This window comes from Sminthopsis crassicaudata, chromosome 2, assembly GCF_048593235.1.
Source record: "Sminthopsis crassicaudata isolate SCR6 chromosome 2, ASM4859323v1, whole genome shotgun sequence".
Taxonomy (NCBI): Eukaryota; Metazoa; Chordata; class Mammalia; order Dasyuromorphia; family Dasyuridae; genus Sminthopsis; species Sminthopsis crassicaudata.
In genome coordinates this window covers 316462789-316489071 of record NC_133618.1, presented here as the reverse complement: position 1 = coordinate 316489071, position 26283 = coordinate 316462789, and the positions used below count along the sequence as shown (strand labels likewise).

The following is a 26283-nucleotide window of genomic DNA, read 5'->3' as shown; positions in this document are numbered from 1 at the left end:
TTGGAGTTCTGTTTGAGGACTCTGGTTAATATACATGTAATATATTACATGAATATATATATATATATACATATGTGAATGTGTAAAACACTCTAGATGAGATACAAAAGACATCTAAGTCATGGATCTTGTGATAGGGAAATGTGATGGGGAAAAACAATCATATGAACAAATAATTATGAAACAATGCAAAATGTGATAAATGCCACAAGAATTCAAAAAAAGGGATCTTCACATATCATCACAGGCTTCTTACAATAGATATTTCAGCTGGGATTTAAGGGATAGGTGGGATTTTGATGAGTAGAGAATTAATGGGATGAAGGTATTCCAGGTATAGGGCCAAAGATAGAGAGAAGAGAATAAGCTAAGTATATTCCAGGAAAGGTGAGTTTTCTGCTTTGCCCTGGAGCATGGCAAGAAATAGTAGAAAATAGAGATAGAATTAAGCATGATTGGCCTGCCACTCCTAGAAACAGTGCCTAGTGGCCTGGTTTCATGGAAGTTTGCAAAACTTACTTTGCAGATAAAGGGAAAGAGAAAGAAAGGAAAAAAAAAAAAAACTTCACCTGATGGTTTGTATTATAGCAAACAATGAGAAAATCTGATGAGGCTTGGAAATTCTGTCTAGCTATATTCCCCCAAAGAACTATTATATTTACCGAAGGATAATAACAGAAGTATTCAGTCAAGTCCTACTACCTCTGGGTTGGAAATCTCCCAAGAGTTTATAAACATCTCAAAGGATTTCCCCACAGTCCCTGTCTGACTGGAGACATCAGGAAAAGAGCTACTTTTAATGATGGCCTAACTCTCGTCCAGGCCCACAAGGGCATAAAAACTGGCCCGAAACCAAAATCATAAGATCAATAATGGGAAGGGAGTTGGACATGGTTTTTACTATTTGTTTGTTTTTGAAATTCATGGGACATCTGGGTTAAGGTTTAAAACTGGGATCTACTCAGATAGCATTACCCACAAACTAGCCACTCATATATAAAGGCTTTTTTCTGGAGAGGTGGGGCTGGCGGGTGGGGAACATTGCCTTTTGGCTCTGTACAAAATGAGTTATTTTTGTTTTTATGTTTTTTACTGTCCCTAGGTGGACAGGTCAGAGTCTATAGGGAGCTCAAACACAGCTGGAAAAGAAAACAACCCTTTAATCACATGAAGCAAAAGGCATTCATGGAATACTGATATCTTAACTTAAGCCATGGGACTAACCCCTCTCCCCATGGTTTCTCCTTATCAAAGATACACCCCATGTTCAGAGGTTTCAGCAATTACCATTCTCTACAAAGCAAGCATCGTAGCACCCAGCCCAAAAAAAAACAAGGATAAGAAAAGAATTTAGGTCCCCATCTCAAAAAAAAAAAAAAATTAGTGAGGGGATTCTGAAGAGACTAACTTTTCAGTGCTAGTAAAAGAGGTGGGGAGGAGACAAAGACCTTCACTGAGGCATGCAAGGACATCTAGGACTCCCCCCAGCCCATATCTTAGCTATTATGCATTCCCAACTGGTTTGGCCACAATCCAAGAAGACTTTGTGTTTGTGTGTCTGTATGTGAGAGAGAGATAAGCAGTCCCAGAGAAAGGAGGCTAGACTACAGTTTTAAGTCCAGTGAGAAGTAAAATCTGCAGGAAAGGAAAAGCCGTATTGTAGTTTGAGAGAGAAAAAATAGCAGGAGGGCATACCAGGAAAAATAAACTGGCAGCGACTATGCTCTTTCTTGCCAAATCAAACCAAAGGGGCAGAGGTCCAGCCTGGGACAGACTGAGGGGCATAATGGTGGATAGAATACTAGATAGTCATAAAGACCTGGATTCGAGTAATACTTCCTATAGCTGTAAGGTGTGTGATCTCCTGAATTAAATATTTAGACTTTCTCAAACTCAGTTTCTTTATCTATAAAATGGGGATAATAAAAAGAGGCAAGAAAAAACTTTTAGAGTAGAGAAGAAGGGGAAAGAGAAGGTAAATGAGTGAACCTTACTCTCATCAGAAATGACTCAAAGAGGAAATAATATACACACTCAATATGGGTATGGAAATCTATTTTACCCTGCAGAAAAGTAGGAAAGGAGGGAAGGGTGATAAAAGAGAGGGCATATTGGGGGAGGGAGCAGTCAGTAGCAAAACATTTTTAAGGAGAGACAGGGTGAAAGGGGAGAAAAATTAGAATAAATGAGGGGAAATACAGTTAGCAATAGTAATTGCAAAAAAAATTGAAGCAAATTTCTTTGATAAGGAATCATTTCTCAAACATAGAGGGAACTGAGTCAAATTTATTAAAAAAATAATAAGAGCCTTGCCCCAAATGATAAATGATCAAAAGATATGATCTATGGCCAAAGGGCTATAAATTCATGCATATATTTTGACCTAACAATATCACTAATAGGTATGAATCCCAAAAGAGATCTAAAAATAAAGAAAACGAGGATTATAATACCTACATCATCTATCTACCTTATAAGGTTGTTCTGAGGATCAGATGAAGCAATGTGTCAAGCTCTTTATAAACTTTAAAGGCTTAAATGAATGTCACTTATTGTCATTGTTTTAAATGTGCTTTAGTCATAATTCCATAAAACATAGTCTAATGCTCCCTTGGGAAGGTGGATTGGTTCTGGTTCATTTTTATTATAAATTATGAGACGTCTTTCCTTTTGGAGCAGAGGGGAGATTTTTTAGCAATGTACAACAGAAGCTATTTTTTTTTTACTTTTTCTTTCTTTCTTTTTTCCTTTACACTGTCCCTAGCTGGTCAGGTCAGAATATATAATAGAAGAAGCTCAAACATGACTAGAAAAGAAAACAATCCTTTAACCAAATCAACCAAAAAACATTCATGGAATAGAGAAATCTTAATTCAGAAAAGCATGGAACTAACTTCTTTCCCAGGATTTCTCCTTATCAAAGAACTGAGCCAGAGTAGATACAAACCCCATTGAATCTTCTATACCTATCCTGATTAGGATCTTCACCCTCAATAAGGCTCTTGGGGAGCCAGAACTGACTTGGGATGTTAGCCAGAACTACTCTCCAAAGTCAGCATCCCCTTAACTGGCTGTGGTCAAATGGCCAAAGTTATGGTGCAACACACTCTGCGGGACCCCAAAACATCAAAACTGGATTAGTGCTCATTGCTGCATGGCTCCAGATCATAAGCAACTAAAAACATAGAATCATGGATTAGGAGCTAGAAAGAAATTTGGAGGCCATCTCTTCTAATACCCTGATTTTCCAGATGAGAAAACAGAACCAAGGAGGACATATGACTTGCTGAAAGTCACATAGATCAAAGACAGATCCTCTGACTCCAGGGACAGTGTTCTTTCTACTCTATTATTCCGACATCAATAGAAGACCAAATTTCTTTCCCCCCCACCCCCCGAGGCTGGGGTTAAGTGACTGGCCCAGGGTCACACAGCTAGGAAGTGTTAAGTGTCTGAGATCAGATTTGAACTCAGGTCCTCCTGAATTCAAGGCTGGTGCTCTATCCACTGGGCCACCCAGCTGCCCCCTGAATACCAGATTTCTAAAGGAGATTACTATAGAGTAACAGGGCAGCTAAGCAGCAAAGTAGATGAGTGCTGGAACGGACTCATCTTCCTGAGTTCAAATCTGGCCTCAGACATGTACTACTAGCTCTGTGACTCTGGGCAAATCACCTAACCCTCTATCCTCAGTTTCCTCATTTGTAAAAATGAGCTAGAGATGGACAAACCACCCTGACATCCTTGCCATGGTGGAGACCAGGAAAAGTCGGACATGAGGGAAAAATGACTGACTGGACTGACGAGATTGTCAATTGAAAATTTCCTGACAATGCAGATGAGGAAAATCTCTACTTTAAAATGGTGAAAGGAGGCATAAATGCAGAAGTAATCTAAAAGATTCTGTGATTCTAATCTGAACTTCTCTTAACTTCAATCTGACAGTCCTCTAAAATCAAGGACATTTGGAGACAAAGTTGAATCAGGTCCCAAATAATAAAACCAAAAGAAATTGAGAAGTCTAAATAATAGATAAGTAGTCCTTATAGCTACAGTTTTCATCAAAGCAATAAACTGTCACCTGCCCCGCCCAGGAAAAAGACTGTAATTTATAAAAATCTAAAAATAACAGGAACTGGTTTTTGAGGAAAAGATTTTACATTTTTAGCATCTGTGATAAGAAAAGATCATTGAGAGCCTCTCAGTGAAGAATCGGAATGTAGTAAAATTAAATCAAAATGATCTCCTATTGATATCAAGAAGCTCATAAAACCTAGGTAGTATTAATGTGGCTTGTTAATTCCTTTTATCCTCTAGACATCTAGCTCTGTGAGATTACTTGGTATTTGACTTTCTTCATAATCTGATACTACCCTATCTTCCTAATTTAATTTCATGTCACTTCCCATACACCCTATACTCTGGCCAAACTAGCTGCTCTTAAACACTTCCAAAACATAGCCTGCACTCAGGTTTCTTTCTTTGCTCACTATTTTCGGTTTTGGGGACACCCTCCATGCCCCCTTTTTCTTCTTTTCTTTCCTCATTCTCCTTTGTCTCCCTAATTCCTAACCATTCATTAAGGTCCAACCAAAAGGCTACCTCCTTCATGACCTCTTCCTTGATCTTCTCCACCAAGAAATGACCTCTCAGACCTCATATTGCTCTTTTGTAATATAATGTATTGGCCCTCTACCTGTACTATAAGTTCATGAGAATAGGGATTATGTCTTACCTAAGCTTTATATCTCCCCAGCACTTAGCACAATGCTCTCCACACTGGAAGACTAAACAACCCTGATCAGTGTAATAACCAACTATGATTACAGAGAACTAAAGAGAAAAGATGCTACCCAGAGAGATGATGGATTCAAGATGTGGAATGAGACATATATTTTTTGACATGGTCAATTAGGGAATTTGTTTTGCTTGACTATTCATATTTATTATTATAAGAGTTTTGCTTTTATCTTTAGTGGTAGAAGGGGAAAGTAGGAGAGGAAAAATGCTTGTTGATTTTTAAAAAGTAAAATTAAATAAAAGTTACATGAAAATGTTTGTGGAATTGAAGAATGAGATAAAAAGGAAAAAATACCTTTAGCCCCATTTTACAAAGAAGGAAATAGCAGATACAAAATGAATAATCTCAATGTTCCATTCAGCAAATATTTATTAAGTACTTTCTATAAATAAGTAAGGCTAGTAAGGGGGACACAAAAATGAAAAATCACCTACTAGTACAAAACTTAGTACCATACCCTCAAGGATAGTACACTATAGTGGAAGTGAAAAGGCAAGCTCACATATAAATAAGGCAAATCAAAATAGGCTAAGGAATCAAATGAGAAAGATGATTCTATCCTATATATTGGGATACTACTGTGTATATTGGAAACTCTGAAAATAAACTCTGTGAGTTCTCACATATTCTAATCCAAAATTGAGACCTTGAATTTCCCAACTTCAAGATTATAGATCTTTTTTAGGACCAGACAAAGCAGATTTCTCTATCAATCTTCAAACTATTTCTGGCTTCATTCTATTTAACCTGGGGTTAGGGAGGGAACAGAGAGAGGAGGAAGAGGAGGTGGTATCCTTGAACAAAAGTAAACATAAGAAGAAAGGAACCCGAGCCAGGCCATTTAGAAGTTAAAGTAATAACATCAGGGTGAAGGCTGTGGAGGAGGGTGGGTACCAAGGACTCTCTGGCCTGTTTGCTTTGTTGTACCAAGGTCAGAGTTCCCAGGAGTCACCCATCATCATCACCCCCACCCGTTCAGTTAGCAAAACTTTCAGAACCATCCCAAAAGGGAAAAAAACAGACTCCTAGTTATAAACCAGACACTGTCAAAATCCCATCTGAAATAAAAATCCAGGGTTCACCTCACAGGAGCCATCTCTATGGAACTTTTTAAGGGACTTTACGGTTCCTTCTAGCTCTAATGTGTTTTTTTCTCAACATGACATATTTTAGTATCAAAGAATTTTAGAGTTAGATCATTTAGACCAAAACCCTAAGGAAAATGAAATCCAAAGAGTATAAGGAGTACAAGGTGGGTGGAGGGAGATTTGCCTAAAATTCCCAGCAAGTTTTTTAGGATTTTAATATTCAAAAGTCATCTATTCTAATTGACTCTTAAATGTCATCAGATTCTCCTTTCTTATATCCCTATAAATTAAGGCCGGATGAAAAACTGAAAAGTTATTGTACCCAACCTCCTCTCTTCATATTTGAAGAAATTGAGACTCAGAGATAAATGAGTAATCCAAAGTCACAGTAGTAGGACAGCAGAACTGTCTTGGATTCAAACTCAGATCTTGATTTATAAAAGTTATTATTTACTTCAAAAACTTTAATTCGGACTTGAAATTATAATAGACATAACCCCAATCTTTAAAAATTTTTTTGAACATAGAAATTAGCCCTAATTTTATCCTTTCTTTAAAGATACAAATAAACATATTTTACAGAATGTAGAGATTAATTAAATAAAAGTTGTTGCAGTGTTCTTCCTATGCTGTGTGTCCGTAGACAAGTCACTTAACCCCAATTGCCTTGCAAAATAAATAAATAAATGAAGATAAACAACTCAGAGTAACTTAAGAATTCTAACCATTGCAATGACTAATCATGAATCTGGAATATCAATAAAGAAGCATATTAAGTATCCCCTGAAAGAGAGATAATGGACACAGAGTACAGATTGAGACATTCATTTTTTGGACATTGACAAAGAGTGAATCTGTTTTGCTTATCTATGCATATTTCTTACAAGAGTTTTGTTTTTCTTTTTTTTTTTTTTCTTTTTCAATGGAAGAAAGGGAAGTGTGGGAGGAAGAAAAAAATGAAAGCTTGTTAATTGAAAAACTAAAATTTAATTTTAAAAAAACAAAGTGTGTTGTTCTTCAATATCTCTTCACCATAATATCTCTTCACCATTTGTAAATGTTTATAAAAAAAAGAAAAGCACTCAAGATATCATGAGAAAACATAAATCCTATCGCTGTTTCCCCAGCCCGCTGCTGAGGCTCTGTTTTCTGATCTTCAGGCTGGAGTGCCTTCAAAGGGTATTTTCTAACTTGGTACAATTTAGCAAGTTTGACCAAAATATAAAGGAAACTGTAAAGATCATCCAAAATCTGGCCAGGAATAGCCCCTCTAACTTCAGTTTCTCAAGGTTAGAAATTCCAAAGCCATTAAAAGGGTTAGGTACTTCTGACTTCAGGCTATAAGGAAGGGGCATCTTTTTTTTTTTTTTAATGTTTTATTTTATTAAATATTTCCCAATTACATCTTAAAATATTCATTAATTCAACATTCATTATTTAAAATTTTCAACTCCAAATTTTCTACCTCCTTTTCCCTCCCTTTTCCTCTCCTTGAGAGTTGAGATATTGAATAATATTCAATAATATATATTCAATAAATATAAGAAATATAATATTCAATAATATATAATTGAATAATATTCATGTGAAGTCATGCAAAACATTTTCATATTAGCCATATTGCAAAAGAAAATAAAAACAAAAATGAAAACATTTTAAAAGAAAGTGAACCAAGTATGCTTTAATATCTCTCAGAGTTCTTCAGTTCTCTTCCTCTGGAAGTGGATAGGATTTTTCATTATGGGTCCTTTGGAATTGATTATTGTCTTGATCAGAGTGGCTAACTCTTTCACAGTTAATTGATCATCCTTACAGTATTTCTATGACTTTGTACAATGATCTCCCGGATCTGCTCACTTCACTCTGCATTATTTCATACAAGATTTTCCAAGTTTTGTTGTTTTTTTCTGAAAGTATCATGTTCATCATTTCTTATGGCACAATAGTATTCATTATAATCAGATGCCACAACTTGTTCAGTCATTCCCCAAGTAATGGGCATCCCTGTAATTTCCAGTTCTTTGCCACAAGGGACTTCTTCAGGAAGCTGGGAAGAAGGTAGTGCTGTGCTCTAGAATCTCACCCCAACATCACCCTTTGTCTTTAAGTGAGATGATTAGGAGAAACCTAGAAGGACAATAGAGGTTATGAAATTTTATCTTTATTATTAATTTATTTTCTTTTCTCTAAACCCTGTCCCTTCTCTCCTACTTTCCCTATAACCTTAGAGGGGAACACCTGCCTCCCAATTCTTCAGGCTCACAACCTAAGAGTTATCCTGCCTTCCTCACAATCTCTAATCCCTATATCCAATCTGTTGTTAAGACCTATAAATTTCACCTTCATAGCATGTCTTGAATATATTCCTTCTCTTCTTTGATACTATCACACTCTGGTGCAGGCTTTTATCATTTCCTACCTGGACTGTTGCAATAGCCTACTGGTAGGCTTACCAGCTTCAAATCTCTCTCCATCCTCCATTCAGCTATTTATTTATTATTTATTTATTAAAGTGATTTTCCTAAAACACAGGTCTAATCATATCATGCCTCTAGTCAATAACTTCAGTGCTTCCCTACTGTCTCTGGACTCAAATACATATTCTGCTTGACATTCAAAGCCCTTCATAACCTACTGTCCTACTTTTCAGTGTTCTTACATATTATCTTCCTTCCTCCTACCCGGACAGATACTCTTTGATCCTTTGACACTGCTCTCCAGGCTATTCCACAAACAAGACATTCCATCTCTCAGCTCCAGGCATTTTATCAGGCTGTCCCTGATGCCTGGAATACTCTGCCTCCTTCGCTCTACCTACTAAGCCCCCAGTTTCCTTTAAATTCCAAATAAAATCCCATTTTTATTGGGATACTTTCCCCAATCCCTCTTAATTCTAATGGTTTCATTTTATTAATTCATATTTATTCTCTATATGGCTTCTTTCTCTATCTCTGTCTCCCTGTTTCTCTCTGTCTCTGTTTCTCTCTCTGTCTCTGGCTGTATCTCTCTCCTCTTTCTCTCATTATATATAAATATAATATATGTCTTATATATGTATATGTACATGTGCATATGTATATAGACACACATATACACATGTACGTTTACATGTAGTCTCCCCCTATTAGATTGCCCTTGAGGTCAGAGTCTGTCTTTTGCCTCTTTTTGTTTCCCCAGGAATTAGCACTATGGCTGACACACAGGGGACTTAATAAACATTCATTGATTGATTAAAGTTGTCTGAAGTTAGTTAATTAGTTGGCTGTCTGTATATATTTGACTCTTAGATTTGTTTTTTGTTTTAAAAGCATCAACCACTTTCTTTTTCCTTTCTCCCCCACAATTATTTTCCTAAGTAACTGCCACAGCAAAGCTAGTGAACAGAACTACACAATCTCTCAGATGCTCTGCACTTTGGTCTAAATGAAGGGGGTGAGCTGTGACCAATGCAAATAACTTTGGACTAAGTCAGTCTCTTTCACTTAGATACCTCCTGTTAGACTCCCCCTTCTTTTCCTCCTTTGTGATACATTAGCACCTCCAAATAGAAGTAAACAAAGTAGTTCTTGTAGAGAAGCCATTGCGTATTAGATGAGCTCACAGAGCCATAGAGTTAGAAAGCTGATAAACAACACTCTAGGACTGTGTAATGTATGTGCTTCCAAGATCATAAAGTAGTCATGAGCCTATTTTACCTCCATATCAGTCACTAGTAATAGAGGACCCTATCACCAGATTATCTCACCCCAAAGAGCCAAGAAAAGAGCTGAAAAGACTCATATTTAAATAAGAATGTTCATTAAATAATGATAATCTTTATCTATGGGTTATTTCCTCAAAATTTTTGAACAGAACTCTGAAATATTAATGGTAATAGATGTTGTTTTTGTTATTGTTGTTTAAATACTGGATTTCCCCATCTTACCAAGACAAATAAGTACAGAAGCCACTCATTGTCCCATTCTATTTCTGATCAGCTCTGGAGTTTTGGTCTCCTCCAACCCCAACCCTACCCCCATTGACACCTTTTGAATATTTATGCTAAACCTATTGTGGATCTCCTATCCACTTAGCCCACTGCAGCCCAGAACTCCTAAACTCAAGAGATCTGCCAGCCTTCCCATCCTGGGCAGCAGGAATTATAGACCTGACACCACCCACTGTAGCACCTAAATCCTAACCAATCAACATTCACTAAATATTTTCTCCACTGATTTTACCTCTACTAGGTCCACCAAACCAATATCATTTGTGTTTGTAGCCCAGGAGAGGCAACAAGAAGAGAAAAGAGCAGACTTTCATCACCTCTTGCTAAGACTAACTCCTAACTGGTCAACTTTTCCAAACCCCATCCCATACTTCACACACTGCCAAAGGGATCTTCCTGCAGCTAGATCTGACCATATCTGAGTTTGTTCCAGGATCTCTTGTTTTTGGGTCAAAATGCAAACTCCTCTGTTTGGCTAATAAAGAGCTTCAGGACATGGTTCCAGTCTAACTTTCTAGGTTCATTACACATGAATTCTACCTTCCATATAAACTTCCTGTTCTTCATATGTCATATCCCCCACCTTTGCCTTTGTCTAGGCTGTCTCACGCCACACCTGGAACTACTCTCTCCTCGTCACCACCTCTTAGAATCCTCAACTTCCTTCAGAGTTCAGTTTTGGGGTCACCTCCTACATGGAAGTTTTTTGATTTCTCTTCCACTCACCACACTTGTTGGTTCCCCCAAAGAAATTACACTGTATATATTTTGTATTAACACATATGGATATATTACCTAGTTTCTTTCAAGAGAATATAAACTCATTGAGGACAAGTGCTAATTTTTTTCTGTGTATTGTCAAGCCCTAGTCCTCTTCAGTCATGTCTGATTCCCTGTGACCCCATTTGGGGTTGTCTTGGCAAAAATACTGAAATTGTTTGTCATTTCCTTCTTTAGTTTATTTTACAGATGGAGAAATTAAGGGAAAAGTATTAATACTTGCCCAGAGGCAAGGGATGATTTGTTATTTCTTTCTCCAGTGTATCTTCATTTTAGGATCAGGAGCTGAGGCAAAAAGAGTTTAAGTGACTTGCCCAGAGTCATTATCTAGTGAATATCTGAGGTTGAATTTAAATTCCTGAAGATGAGCCTTCCTGATTTCAAGCCCAGTGCTTACCCAATGTGCCAACTAGCTGCCTATCCAGCAACTAACAGCTCCTGGCAAAGAGCAAAAACTTAATAAATGTACGATGAATAAGTGAATAAAGAACTGGATTAAAATTCTACTCAAGTAAGCACTAGCTTAAAGTATGTGTGCCTCAAGTAAATCCCTAGGATAAACTAATACAACTTTTGTGGAGGAATTTCCCACACCAGGAGTTCTCCATGCTAAGAAAATCACAGATCCTTCAATCCTTCTATATTCAAGTGTATAAGGTGTACAGTATGTATATGTATATGTCTGTAGCCTAGTAAGGGCAAAATAATAGAGAAAAGATCAGACTTTCATTATTTCTTGCTAGGACTCTCATATACAGATATGTATATACATGTATGTATGTATATATATAGATATAGATACGTGTGTGTGTGTGTGTGTAAAAGCGTTTATGTGGTAGATGCTTCAGTGCTCCTCGAGTCAGGAAGCTCTGATCTCAATTCCAGCCTCAGATACTTGCTAGCTGTGTTACTCTGAGCAAGTCTCTTAAGCCCTTTTTGCCTCAGCTCTTCATCTGTAAAATGAGGACACACTGGAGAAGGAAATGGCAAACCACCCCAGTAACTTTATAAGAAAAGCCCATGGACTTTGTCCCTAGGGTCATGGACGTGATTGAATAGCTATGTGTGTCAGGCTCTGTGCTAAATACTAGGGACACAAAAAAAGAAAAACAGATAGTGCCTGTCCTCAAGACGCTTATAGTCTATTCAGGGTGACAACATTCAAGTAAATCTATACAAAGTAAGCTAAAAACAGAATAAATATGAAAATTATTAAAACAGAAAAGGACTATATTTGGGGTATAACTTTTATTGTCATGCACTCCCATAACACTCAAAAAATTAAAACTTTCTCTTCTTGACCCTCACCTTGCTACAGTTTTCTATCTCTTCAAGGACAAAGTAGCAGATATTATAATAGTTTAGCTGGGAAAATATTCTAGTTAAATAGTTTTTATTTATTAAACAGTTATACTTTACAAAATAAACTGGGAAAAAAGGATTAAAAGTGGACTCCCACTCTTTTACCCAAAAGCAACATTTATTCGATAACACCCTAGAACAGACTCTGTCCTACCCTGGCTGAAAGGAGTCAAGCTTAGATGGTATATCCGAGTGCTGTCCCTGAGTTCAAATATAATCTCAATACTTATCAGCTATGAGATCCTGAGAAAGTTACTTACTTAGCCTCTATCTGCCTCCATTTCCTCAATTATAAAATATATAGCTCCTATCTTTCAGGATTGTTATTGAAGCTCAAATGAGATATCTGTAAAATATGGTGTCTAATAAATATTTAATAAATGCTTATCCCCTTCCTCCCCAGAAAATGGAAAAGGGAGACACCCTCAATACCTCCCAATAATTAACAGAGTTTAATCACTATAGAAAATCTGAGTTCCCTTTAATTTTCTGCTTGAACAAAATTCTTCAAATTTGATTTTTCTTCAATAGTCTTCTGAGTCATGGCCATGTCCATTACAATCTTCTGACTGAAGTGAAGTCTGATCAGCTCCATCCTACAATAGGTCATTCTCACAGGATAAATGCTCCAGATTTTAGAGAAAGAAACAAGTTGAGAGAGACAGAGGCAGAAAGACAAATAGACAGAGACAGAGAAACAGAGAGAGACAGAGAGAGAGAGAGCTACCTACCTAACTTCTTTGAATTGTGTGTCCCAGGCTTGAATATCATATCAAGAATGTCAGCCTTTAGAACTATGCTTTCCTGACATTAAGATCATAGACTAGGGAATGAAATCAATATAGGAGAAGCATTGTCTTTGCTCTCTATTTTAAGCAAGCAATTATATTGCTCAGTAAATTCGTTGTACAATGTCCATTTATTTTTGGTTTTTTAATTTAAAAAAAAAAGTGCCACACAAAGTTATCCAACCTGAACTGAGCAGATCTACACCAAGAAGGCAAAATATTCCAAGAGCAACTTGTGACTTTGACTCTTAGTATTAGTTATATCCAAATGTAGTGGCTGCTATGAGAGACAGCAGGGTACAGAGAAAATAATATTGGGCTTTGTGTTGAGGGAGTTGGTATCAAATTCTGGTTTTACTATTTACTATCATGTGACCTTGGGCAAGCCATTTATGCTTTCTAGACCTCAGTTTTCCTCGTTGGTCAAATGAAAAGGGGTTAGATTAGATGTTCTCTAAAACCCTTTGAGCAATGCGATACAATGTAGTGTGCTCTAAAAGATAAATGTCAGGTAATCTGGAACTTCTACCTATTTCTCAAAGATCAGGCAGATGGATCTTCTCCCATGTTCCAAATACACCATGCTCCTATTTATGCCAGTTTTTACTTCTCTCTATTTATCTAATCTGGTCTATTCTTCAAAATACAGCTAAATCTGGTCCTACAACTCTCTACCCCATCCTCTCTTTTTAATAACACTTATAATCTATGCTTCTAAATTAGACATTAATTCTATACAATCCTACATGTTTCTCTAGTGACTTCCTGCATTGTTCTTATCAACTCACCTATGTGGAAAAGCTTTTCCAGGATGGGAGCCAAATCTGAAGCTCTTCTAGTATCCCCCTCACAGAGATTAATTATTAGAGGGCTAAGTGCATGGTAGGATCTCAATGAATGCATGCTGATTGATAACAATCCCAAGGTGAAGGTGGAACTGGTAGAGGGAGGAGAAAAAAGCAAAGAATATTCAGCATAGTTCTTACAGCCTTGAAATTCTATTCCCTTCCCTCAGGCCCAAAAATTTTTCCCTGAAGCTCACTTATAACTACTAACAAAGAAGAGAAAAAGAAAGCTTGTGAGACATGATCTAACAAGTTATCTGCTGACCTTCTGCACAACCCCTTAGAAAAGGTAATTGGGTTAATCAGGGATTCACCAACTTTATCTTTTGGGCCCTGCCATGGCTTTTTCTGTTCTCAGAAGTTCAGAATTAAAAAAGAGCATCAAAGACCATGTACAGAACCCAACCTGAAATACTCTCTATTACATTCCTGATTTCCCGGAGTAACCTCCCTTTTCTTGAGTATCTCTAGTGATGATTAACTCACTATCTCTTGTAGCAATCCATTCATCAGGAAATTTTCCCTTCTACTTAATCAAATTCTGTCTTAATAAAACAAAATGCTTCCTCTATATAAGAAATTGTGATAGGCTCCATAGGGAATCTAAAGGTGAGAATTGGTCGTTTCTACTCCCAATGATTTAAGAATCTAGTAAGGGGAATAGTAGATAATAATCATATGACTATAATACAAATTAGAATGTGATAAATCTATAGAACAGGGCAAATTGCATGTCATGAGAGGCTTAGGAAGTGAAGAATCATTTCTGGCTGAGAAGACTTCAGAAAAAATTCATTGAGGACGTGGCATCTGAGAAAAGATGAATTTCAGCAGAAAAAAATATAAGGAGACACCTCCAGTTATAGTCAAATGACCCAGACTCAAGTGTATTACTTCTATCATTTCCTGATTGTGGATCCAAAGTGGTTTTCCTAAAGTTTACCAAGTCATCCCTTCCTCCCTTTTCAATAAACACCTGTGATCTCCAATAGCCTCTAGGATCAAATATAAAATCATCTGTTTGACATTTGAAGTTGTTTATAACGTGATTCTTTCTTATATTTGTTAGTCTTACTCTTCTCTCCACAGTGTCCAATCCAGCAATGCTGGTCTATTGTCTGGTCCTCTCACACAACAGTTCATCTGTGGTCTGTGCCCTTGAACTGGCTGTCTCCCAGCCTGGAATGCTCTCTCTCCTCAACTCTTTCTCTTGGTCCTCCTAGCTTTCTTCAGCTTAAATCTCACCTTCTGCAAAAGGTCTTCCCTCCCCACTCCCACCCCACCTCATCTCTTTCTGCAAGAGTCTTCCCTATGCAATTATCTTGTATATATCTAATTATTTAAATGTTGTCTTTCCCATTAGTTTGTCCCCTCCTTGAAGTCAGGAGTGGATTTTTTTTTGTTTGGGGGAAGGACATGTATTTCTTTGTATTCAAAAGGTTTAACACAATACTTCAGAGTTTGTACTATGTGAAAAATGGAGTTGATAATATTTATATCATCTTCCTCACAATCTTATGATGAAAAAAGCATTTAAAAAGCTATATAAATGTTAGCTACTACAGTAATTGAGATAAAGTATCCAAAAGGGGCTTTGTAACCATAAAATAAGCAATGATGGCAATCTTCTCTTTGCATAACTTCTTGCATATAAGTAAATGTTATTACAGCCTGATTAGATTAACCATATATCTCTTTGTAGTCCTTTGGTTTACCATAGTTGGGTGGCACTTAACAGTACAGAGGATATTTGTGTGAAATTTCTAACTACTTCCAAGAACAGAAGAAAAAGTCTCCAGCTTTGCACTTAGTTTGAAATGAATATTTCCAGGGCAGCAACCAATAGTACAGTGGTCATGAGCTACCTTAAGTTGGCCCAAATTATTGATGGGCTCTGTAGATAACTTGACATTGTAGCTACCATTGAAGAACAGTTCCCCTTTCCCCGTATTCAATACTGATAGGGTCAGCAAGGGAGGTAGTTTTAAAGCATGTAAAAGCAGCTAAGAGGTACAGTGTACAGAGTACAGACACTTAATAGCTTAGTGATCCTGAGCAGGTCAATTAACCCCATTTGCCTCATTTCCTCATCTATAAAATGGTCTGAAGAAGAAAATGACCACTGCAGTATTTTTGCCAAGAAAACCTCAAATGGGGTCAGACACAAATGAAATGACTAAGCAACAACAATTAAAGCATGTAAATGAAATACTACTTGGAAGCTATATAATCATCTTGTACTTATCCATTGAACCAGGCAATTCCCTCAGTTATAGGTCCTACTACCAAAATAGAATACAATTCAGAACAAGCTAAGCTCAACCAAGAAATTAATGTGAGAGTTATGAATTGATATAACCATTATAGAAAGCAATTTGGAATTATGCCCCAAAAGTCACCAATCTGTATATGCTCTGATCCATCTATATCACTATTTTATAATCAAAAAAATAAAACAACAAAGATCCACATATGCAAAAATATTCACAAGAGTATTTTTATCAAAGCAAAGAAATGGAAATTAAAGGGATACCCATCGTTTAGAGAAAGGCTAAATAATTTATGACATACTCATAGAAAATTATTGCTCCATGAGAAATGACAGAAGATATGGTCTCAGACAAACCTCAGAAGACTTGTATGAACTGAACCAGAGTGAAGTGAGGAGAAACAAAAGAACAATTTATACGGCACTCTAAAGACAAGCAACTTTGAAAAACTTAAGAATCTGATCTGTACTTTGGCCAATCATGATTTATAGTACCGGTTATGAAACATGCTACCCATCTCTTGACAAAAGGGTGATGAATTCAAGATGCAGAATAAGACATGTATCTTTAGACCAGGCCAAAGCAAGTGTTTGTTTTGTTGCTTATGCATATTGGTTACAAAGTGGGGGAGCATTACTGTCTACAAGATGAAGAGCCTTAGGATGTCATCTGACAAATCAGAGGATTTTGTTTTTTCAATTGAGTTAGAGGGTAACCCATAGGTGGGATTGAAAAGACATTGAACCCAAAAAAAAAAAAAAAAAAAAAAAGAACAAAGAAAGGAGAAGGGAAAAGAAAAGAGAAGGAAGAAAAAGAAGAGGAAGAGGAAAGGAAGGGAAAGAAGGAAAGGAAGGCAAAGAGGAAGGGGAGAGCAAAAAAGCAGAAGAATGAAGCAGAGTGAGAGAAAAGCAGGAGTAGATGGAGAAAAAAAGAAGTAAAAGTAGGAATAGGAGGATAATGAGGAAGTAGGGAGTATGAGGAAGATGAGGAGGAGGAAATAAAGGAGAAGGAAAAGGAAAAGAACAAGAAGTACAAGAAGAAAATATCAGTACTTGAATGCCTATACAAGAAGCACCAGATAAAAAGTACTGAGAACAGTATTAGAGACAGAAAATAATACTAAAAGAAAACACTAAGAATTATAAAAAACCATTCTATGATATCACAAATGAAGGGTACCTTAGCAATTAATAGCTCTTAACATAACAGTTACTATCAAATCCCCATAGCAGCTCACATCTTGTTCACACACACACACACATACACACACACACACACACACACACACACACACGAGGATTTGTCATAGATTTCATTAAAATGTAGTTGTACACTATTCCACTGATCTATACATTTAGTAATCCTGTCCAAAAAGGAAATGAGGTTAGTCTGGCATAACTTGTTCTTGATAAAGCCATGCTAATTCTTTGTGATCAACCGTTTCCCTTTCTAGATGTCTACTAACAGTCCTATAATGATCTGCTCTAGAATTTAAAAGAAATGTAAATCAAGCTACACTAATTGATTATACTTTTGTAGTATCTACAAACTTTCCTTTTATGAAAAACTAGAACATTTCTCCCTTCTCTAATCCTTCAGCATCTTTCTTGGTATTCAAGGTGGCTCAACAATCTCAGTGTACCAGTTTTTTCAGTTCTCTGGAATGCAGTTGATCTGGGTTTGATGACTTATTCACATCAAAGGTGTTTTTTTTAACTATATCTTCCTAATTATCCTGGACTTTGAGTCTCTTTTAGCCATCTTTGTTCTGGCCCTTCCAGACCAAAGATGAATTTCATTAATAAAAAAATTAAAAGAATGAAAATTGAGTAGTTTTACTTTTTATTTTCCCATTTCTCCTTTCTTTGAATCTCTTTTTTTTCTCAGTTAAAAATAAATAAAAATTATTTTTGTTGATCTTGGAGTTTAACCTGAGCCTTAGTTCTCCTGCCACTATTCTCACAGGACCATGGGTTTTGCATTCCTCAGTTATCTGTCCTTAGTACTATCTTCTGAGCATGCCTTTTTAAAATCTAAGTTAGTCAGTGAGTTCCCTGAGTATATACATTCTCTTTAAACAATTCCCTCTTATCTTCATCAGAATCTTTTTATCTTCAGAACATCATTCATGAAAGCTTCCCAATTTTCTCAGGCTAAATTTTAGGCCATGAATTCCTATATATCCTTTAACAACAATAATTTCTATCTTATTTTTACATCACCTTTATTTCTAAATATATCTTTATCTGGAAAACTATCCTTAGGAGAAAAAGAGAGACAGATAGAGAAACTGTCAGTCAGACAGAGACAGAGGATCAGAAACAGAGAGTCAGAGACAGGGAGAGAAGTTGAAAAAAACGCAATACATCAACTAAAAGTACACATAATTTCCACAATCTAGTCTCCTACCTCTCCAGTGTTAAGGAAGAAATGTACATTAAGTTATCTCTTCTCTAGGCATAAACTTAAGTTATTATAACTACACAGCATTCAATATAGATGAAGTTTTTTCATTGATCTTATTATAATTACTGGGTATATTATTTTCCTGGTTTGGCTTACTTCACTTTCACTTCATCTAAGTCTTCCCATGCTTCTCTGAATTTTTTATAATCATCATTTCTTATATTATTGTAATTTTCCATTATACATGTACCACAATCTTTTTAACCATTCCCAACCAAAAAGCATCTACTTTTTTCCAATTTTTTTGCTATTATGAATATTTTGGTTTATGTAGAAGCTATTTTTCCCTCTTTGATCTCCTTGGTACATAAACCCAAAAATGAGATCTCTAGGTAAGAAGATATGGACATTTGAGTAATTTTCTTAAAGCATAATTCTACATTGCTTTACAGGATGGATTGATCCATTTATAGTACATTAGTATGCTTATCATTCTACAATCTCTTCAAAATTAACTTCGAACTTTTTGGTCAGCTTTCCAATTTAGTGGATTTGCATTGGAGAATCACTCTCAGGCAAAAATCTCACTTTTGATTTGTATTTTCCTTATTATTTGTACTTTGGATCATTTTCATATGGGATAATAGTTTGTAATTCCTTCAGAACTCTCTCTCTTTATATAAGCTCTTTCTCCATTAGTGAATGGCTCTTAGTTTTATATTATGCCCCCTCTTTCTCTGAAATCCTTGAAATCTGATCCCCAAACATCTAGCATACATATCAGAGTATCCCAGCTTCCTTATTTTCATCAGTCTATCCCCACTCACAAGATTCCCAACATTCATATTTGAACAACCAACTTCCACTTGGATGTGGATAGATTACAATCTGCATTAGTCACAGCAGTACCCAGATCAATGAGCTGACAATCCATCAAAATATTAAAAGTGTGATGATCATGAGGAGAAAGAGCTTAAATAACAGAAGAGAAAACCTCCTTCCTTTTGAGGCTACTTTAATTGCTTGAAGGATAAAATAAAATGGTAGTAGGTCACAGGCTTCCTGTGACCTGCCTTGTAGACCAGTTCCATCACATTCCCCCAGCTGAACAGCACAGGATGTAATCAACCTGTGCTTATCTCTACGTTTACTGAAAGAGAGAGAAATGCTATCTGGGTTCTGGTGATACACTGCACCCTCCCTCTGATGCTGTCCTCAGGGTCCCCATCCCTTATAATGAAGTCATTCATTAAAAGGACTTCAGTAACTAATACCTCTTGGATTGGGTTCAAGATGAGCTTTCTTTACAATAGCTTCAGCTCCAAAGTGTCATAGCAATGTTTCAGTGCATAAACTTCATCCCATTGCTACACTTGTTTCTTTTCTATACAAACAGGACCCTTGGGAGATCATTCTTGATTCTTTCCTCCTAGTTAGTTTTGGACAGAAATACTTTTGAAAATTCTGTCACTCATAATTTGTACTAAACCCCATATTATCTTTGAGACAACAAAGAAGAGTATTATGTCACTGGACATAATGCCAGAGCCCCCTTGGAGTTACATGAGGGATAAGAAGCATAGACAGTATAGTTATTTCAGGAAAAACTGAGCTGATATTCCAGAATCCCTCCTTGAAAATAACTGTCTCTATCTCTATTCAACCATCCTGATTTGTTTCTCCTTCCCTCCCTCCAAAATCTGAGACCACTTTAGGTAATAAACAGAGATGAAAGAACATTCCTAAAGGAAGCATCAGGCTCACAGAACTTTTAGTACAAGGAGACAGACAAGAACAAAAAAGCAACACCTTTCTCCCTCTACATCTAACACACACCCCATCCCTCCCTGCCTGCCCCAAGTCAGAAAAGGAAAAGCAATGAATAGGGGCCTTCCCTTGGGGTTCTGACCATTTGGTGTCAGTGTGATTGTCCTGCTGTTGCCATGCCTACAGTGATGTCAGTACTTTAATCTTTCTTTCTGGGTGGATTCCTACCTCCCACCTCTCTCTCAAAAGGGCACCCTCCTTTCTATCTCTTCAATCCCAATGGGAGCTTCTGGCTGTCTCTTCTGTAACCAACAGAACTTCCCATAATCCTCAGCAGCAAGGATATACAGTCCCACTGGGAGCAAAGAAGGACTGAGCAACATTGAAGCCAGAGGAAAGCTCTGGCTTCAAACCTATCGATTATTTGCTTCTAAATTTAAAGAAAATTTAGTTTAAAAGGCTATATTGGTGCTTCCCAGAAATACATATAGATGTCAGTAGAGTGGGGGTAGGAGCATAGTGGTTAATATTTAACAATCAGCTCTCTTGAGTTTAACAACGCAAAACACACTTGTAGATTTAATTTACATGTTCTCCATCACTTTATTATGTTTAGATAATCAATGGGAAAAAAATAAATCAAATCCTGATTTGTAGCATCTGCTTATTTTTAAGATACAAATGATCCCACTGAAAATTTAACCATCGGCTCTCTCTCAAACTATATAAGCTGGTATAAGCTGCCTCTAGCACAAATCCTGAGTGGAGATGAGAAAGAAGACATGCTACAATGGCATTGGAACTTTTTTAGAAATTGCCCTCAAAATTCTTTCTATATTAAAATACAGGAAAAGGGGACAACGATGGGGGAAGGATCTTTTTAAAAGTCTTAATAATGAATTCTTCTTTTTCACCTCCTAAATGCAAGGCATTGGTATTGTACACTGAAGAACAGAAAGGATAAAATACAAATGAATAATTCTAAGTAATAGTCAATTACTGTATAATAAGAACAAGAGCCATTTCTAACTTGATAAATGGACAAATGATATGAACAAACATTTTTCAAAAGAAGAAAGGCAAACTATTAACAACCGTAGGTAAATATGCTTCAAATAACTAAAAATAACAGAAACATAAATTAAAACAACTCTGAGAATCTAAGTCACAGCCTCTACACTATCAAAAATGACCAAAAAAGGAAAATGACAATTGTTGGAGCAGATTGTGTAATTAGGCACATTAATATGTGTTAGTGAAGTTGTAAAATACAATAGCTGGAATTCTACATACACACAAAAAAAAAAAAAAAAAAAAAAAACCTAACCTATTCATATCCTTTGTGTCAGAGATGCCATTACTAGACATACACCCCAAAGAGGTCAGGAACAGAGGGAAAAGCAAGAAATAACAAGAAACTCGAAAGTAAACAGGAACCCAGTCAAGAAATGGCTGAACATATTGTGATGCATAAATATAACTGAATATTAGTAAGTTATAAGAAATGATTGAAGGAATGGATTCAAAGAAACCTGAGATCTGTATAAGCCAATCCAGAAAGAAGGGAGCAGAAGCAGGAAAACAATTTATACAATGATTACCACATTGTAAAGAAAAACAGTTTTGAAAAACTTAAGAATTCTTATTAATGTACCAATTACCACTTCAAAGCAATAATTGTGAAGGATACCACCCTCTTTCTGAAAAAGAAATGGTAGACTCATGGTGCAGAATTTCTGAGACATGTATTTTCAGATATGGTCAATGTATGAATTTGTTTAGCTTGAATTTGCTAACTTGCTCCAAGAGAGGAGATGGGGAAGGGGAGAATTAATGATAGTGATAACAAAAAAGTTCAAGACAGCATTTTTTAAATGCACAGAAGAGTACAAGAAAGCTTAAAAAGCAACACAGACTAAAAGGACAGCTTTGGTACTAACTGCAGAATTTAATATATCCTAAAAGATAAAACAAAATGAGCTTTATATAATAAGATTCATAGTTTCATATACAATCTTCTTTTTCTATTCTTTATATATGAGAATGTTCATGTTTATGAAACTCAAAATTACAAGAAAACTTTTAAACTTTATAAAAAGACAAATGAGAAAAACACTAGTAGCACAGAAAATATGAAATAATTACTTATAACTTAAAGCAAGGCAAAAACATAGACTCACCCTGCTCTTCCAATTCTTCACCTGTTGTCATATCTACAAAGTCTAATTTCTTTTGGCTTAGAGTCTTCTCATCAGAAATTAGGGGGAAAGGGGTAAAATCAAAAGCAGTAGGACCATCCCTTCCCCCCCAAAAAAAATAACTATGGGTATTTCCATGAGGCAGTAAAAGCATCAGGCAGTGGTCCCAGTTCCAGCTGCTTCCCCACCACCTTGGGAATTATTGCCATCTGCCATAGGCAAAATAAACCAGAAGAGGAAGCTCATCCTGAAGCTAGCTAACCTTCTGCAGAAAACTTAACCTTTATAGCACAGGACTCACTCCTGGGAGCCATCAATGCCATTGTCAATACACAGCATCTCTTCAAAAAGAGTGGTCCAGTCCCCTGGAAAAAAAAAATCAGTTTTACTGAAGATAAAAATGGCCATCACTGTTTACCTTAACAATACCAGGCTTAACAGAAAAGGCCAGATGCTAAAAAAAAAAAAAAAAAAAAAAAAAAAGCCAGTGAATAATCTGTACAGAAATTATCTCATCAATCTATCTTTTAGATAAAGCATTCCTTTGCAGTAAGCAGACTGTGCGAACTGCATTACAGAGAAACAGCACGCACTATGTAACATGGTGGACTAAGAAACATAGCTCAAACCAGGGCTTCCAATTAGAATCATAAAATTTTATCTCCCCACCCACAAAAGAGTCCACAGGGATGTTATTTTATGCCACTAAGATTTTATCTTCAATTTATATGAACTGATGCAGAGTGAAGTCAGCAGAACTAGGAAAACAATATAAACAATGACAACAGTGTAAATGAGAACCAAAAAAATGAATGCTATGTAATTACAAAGACCAGAAGTTTGGCCCTGGAGAACAGTTAATAAACTCTGCCCCACCCTGCCTTCTTTGAAGAGATGGGACACTAATAACCTACTAATAAGCATTTATAAAGCACCTATTATGCGTCAGGATCTGAGCTATGTGACTAGAGATAAAAAATCATAAATAAAACCATTCTGGCACTTAAATAACAAGTTCTATTGGGAGGGACAACCTGTATGTGTGTGTGTGTATACATACATACATATGTGCAGGGGTTCTCAAACTACGGCCCACGGGCCAGTTGCAGAGGGCTGAGTACATTCATGCAGCCCACCCTGTTATGGCAAATGGGCTGAGGGGCGGAGACATTGTGAGTTTTTGTTTTTACTATAGTCTGGCCCTCCAACAGTCTGAGGGATAGTGAACTGGCCCCTATTTAAAAAGTTTGAGGACCACTGATATGTGTATGTGTGTACACATAAAATGAATATAATTATGGGAAAAACAAGGCACTAGCAGCTGAGGGTGGGAGGAGAGACCAGGAAAGGTGTCATAAAGAAGTGGTGCTTGACTTGAGATGGAATATTGCATGTCCAGTCTTTCCTAGTTGTTGAGATGGTCAACTTTGCTGAGTTAACAAAATTCCCTTTTAAAAAATTCTTTGCTACAAGAGATGACTCACTAGATGGTAGAGGAGAAGAGACATGTTCAGAAATTATATATAAAATCACAAGATGGCTTAAACAAACTTTAGATCCTATCTTCCTCATTTACTTTTCACGTCTTTCCTTCTCTAAAATTAAGGAACAAACGCTGATGATAATAATGATGATGAATATAATAATAATAATAAATATCATTTGATTTAAGACTTTATGACTTGCAAAGTGCTTTGTAAATGTTATTTTATAATATCCCCACAAAACCTAAGAGGCAGATGCTATCATTATCCTCATTTTACCAATGAGGAAACTAAGTTGAGATAGGTTAACTGACTTGTCCAGAGTCACACAACTAGAAAGTATCTGAGACAGAAGTTATAGTCAGCCTTTCGTGATGCCAGGTCCAGCATTCTATCCACTGTACTGCTTATCATGCCTGTAGGTATCATTCCCCTCTTTACTAATGGTCATCTCTCCCAAGACCCATTTCAGCCCTAAGGGAATCTGGACTACAATGAGACTCCCTTTCCTTAAATCTCTACTTTAATGCTCCAGAAATAATTTTAACTTGCACCTAAGGTAATAACCTAAACTCACAATTGGTCTTCCCTTAAGAAAGGAGAGTAATAACAATATTCAGTGTATAATATGACTCAAGTATGGGACAGTAATTTATTTCTACACACACACACACACTCATACACAATGTTAGATTTATAGTACATTAACAGAAAAACTTAAAATAGATTCAGTAGCAACTACCATTATAATCTACTGGAAAACTGATACTTCAACCATACCAGAACATAAAACCGGTTGTGAGACTGATATTTAGCCATTTTGCATTTCATTTGGGTTCTAGTCAAAGCTCTTCTCATCTAAGTCTGCTCATGAAATGGCTAGATTTGGACCCATTCTCTTGTCCCTGGGTCCTCCTCTTTAAGAGTCCTGGGGTAGTTAGTTGGTTAGTACTCTTTCCCTGTCATCATTCAATTCTAACCCATTGAGACCCAGACCCTCGTGAATTCCCAAGGTCTCCTACAAGCTTGGATACATTTGTTTTAGAAAAGATACTCATCTGCTTCAGATCCAAAAGGAAGCAGCACAAACTAGACTCATACTTTCCTAGGCAGGGTATGTGTTCAGTCACACAGAGTCAAGATAAGCTATTCTTTCTCCTCTCTTATCTCCCCTTTAGAAAGAAGCTTGAAATAGTCCTGACATAATTTGTAGCAGAAAAGAAGGAAGAAGGTGAGAGAGGGTTTACTTCTTTTTCAATATCCACTGAGTCACAAGTTCTTCTGGTTCTACAAGCCCAGGCAGTGACTCTGTCATCTCAAAGTGAAAACTCTTTATCTCTGAGTCACGTGCATCTGGAAGCAGACCCAGAAGTTCCTTAGAGGTCAAAAAGAGCAAGGAATGGCAACTCTGATTATGTTCCATAGACTGCCTCCTCCATGCGAACTAAGCTTCACTTTAACTGGAACAACAATTGTCCAGATGCTCACCTACCTTCACACACCAAATAGTTACTCTTTTTATTATTTGTTTAGTAGATATTGTGACTGGGAGTAGTGGAGGGGTAGGAAAGGAAAGAAAGGAACCCACAGAAAAGTTACTAAACTGATTGCTGATACCATTCAGGGGCCAGGTGTCATACTTGGTAGAACTGTCCTAGTTTTCAGAACACGGATCTCTTTTTTACCTGTTCCAAAGGTAGGACAACTGGATGCCCTACTTTTTAATACTATCCTACTCCCTTGGGATGGGGAGGTTTGAATATTCTATCAGGTCACCATCACAAAAGGTTTAACCACTCAAGACACAGAAAAGCATCAGATATATGTAGAAAGTAAAACTATTAAATAATAAATAAATAGTTAAATAATATGAATTAAGCAATAAATAATATGTGAACTAAATAGCAAATTACATGTGCAAACAAACCTACAGAAAGACACCTGTCTAAAAGGCCAGATTGCTTTTAAACAAGTACAAAGAAATGGATTGTCCTTGCATTATAAAAATGAACCCTGCTATGTGGCTTAAGACAAGCACAACCTTTTGCTTTTTTTAATTTTCCTAAAGTGGTGACTGGTGTGTGCTGAGTCATCTCTGGATAGTCCCTCTTGTGGATAATATTACATGCTTCCCAGGTGACTAGCCCTAACTAACTCAATGCAACAAGCATGTGTTAAATGACCACTGTGAGCAACTCACTAGGTTAGGTGGTAGGAATACAAAGGCAAAAAAATGAAATAAACCTTACCCTCAAGAAAATCATCTTCTGCTAGAATAGAGTATATATCTCTCTAACAAAATAAATTGGGGAGGTGGAAGGGGAAGAATTCATTTGAGGGAGATTGAATAAGAAGTAAGGAAAGATTTTGTAAAATAAAATAGCCTTGACCTGAGCTTTGAAGGAATATTAAGAAACAGAAGTAAGGAGCAAGACCATTCCAGGCAAGAAGGGGAATAGCCTGGGCAAAGGCACAAAAGAATAAAACAGAATGTCTTAAACTCATT

At 36.6% G+C, this 26283-nt stretch overlaps 1 protein-coding gene across 6 annotated transcripts in view; it reads right to left on the bottom strand.

Annotated features, from left to right (window-relative positions):
* Positions 1-26283, bottom strand: part of DPF3 (double PHD fingers 3) — a 397766-nt gene that overhangs the window by 313433 nt on the left and 58050 nt on the right. Inside the window, exon 2 of one of the 6 annotated variants that reach the window (XM_074290121.1) lies at positions 22575-22658. The exons of 2 other annotated variants lie outside the window; for them this stretch is intronic. Coding sequence is in view for 1 of the 4 variants with exons in the window: in XM_074290116.1 (XP_074146217.1) it covers positions 22595-22632 (38 nt within the window). In the remaining 3 variants the exon portion in view is untranslated. Of the gene's footprint in view, positions 1-22275; positions 22512-22555; positions 22659-26283 lie in introns of those variants that run through there. 3 more of the 6 variants (XM_074290122.1, XM_074290116.1, XM_074290123.1) reach the window with 3 other exon arrangements.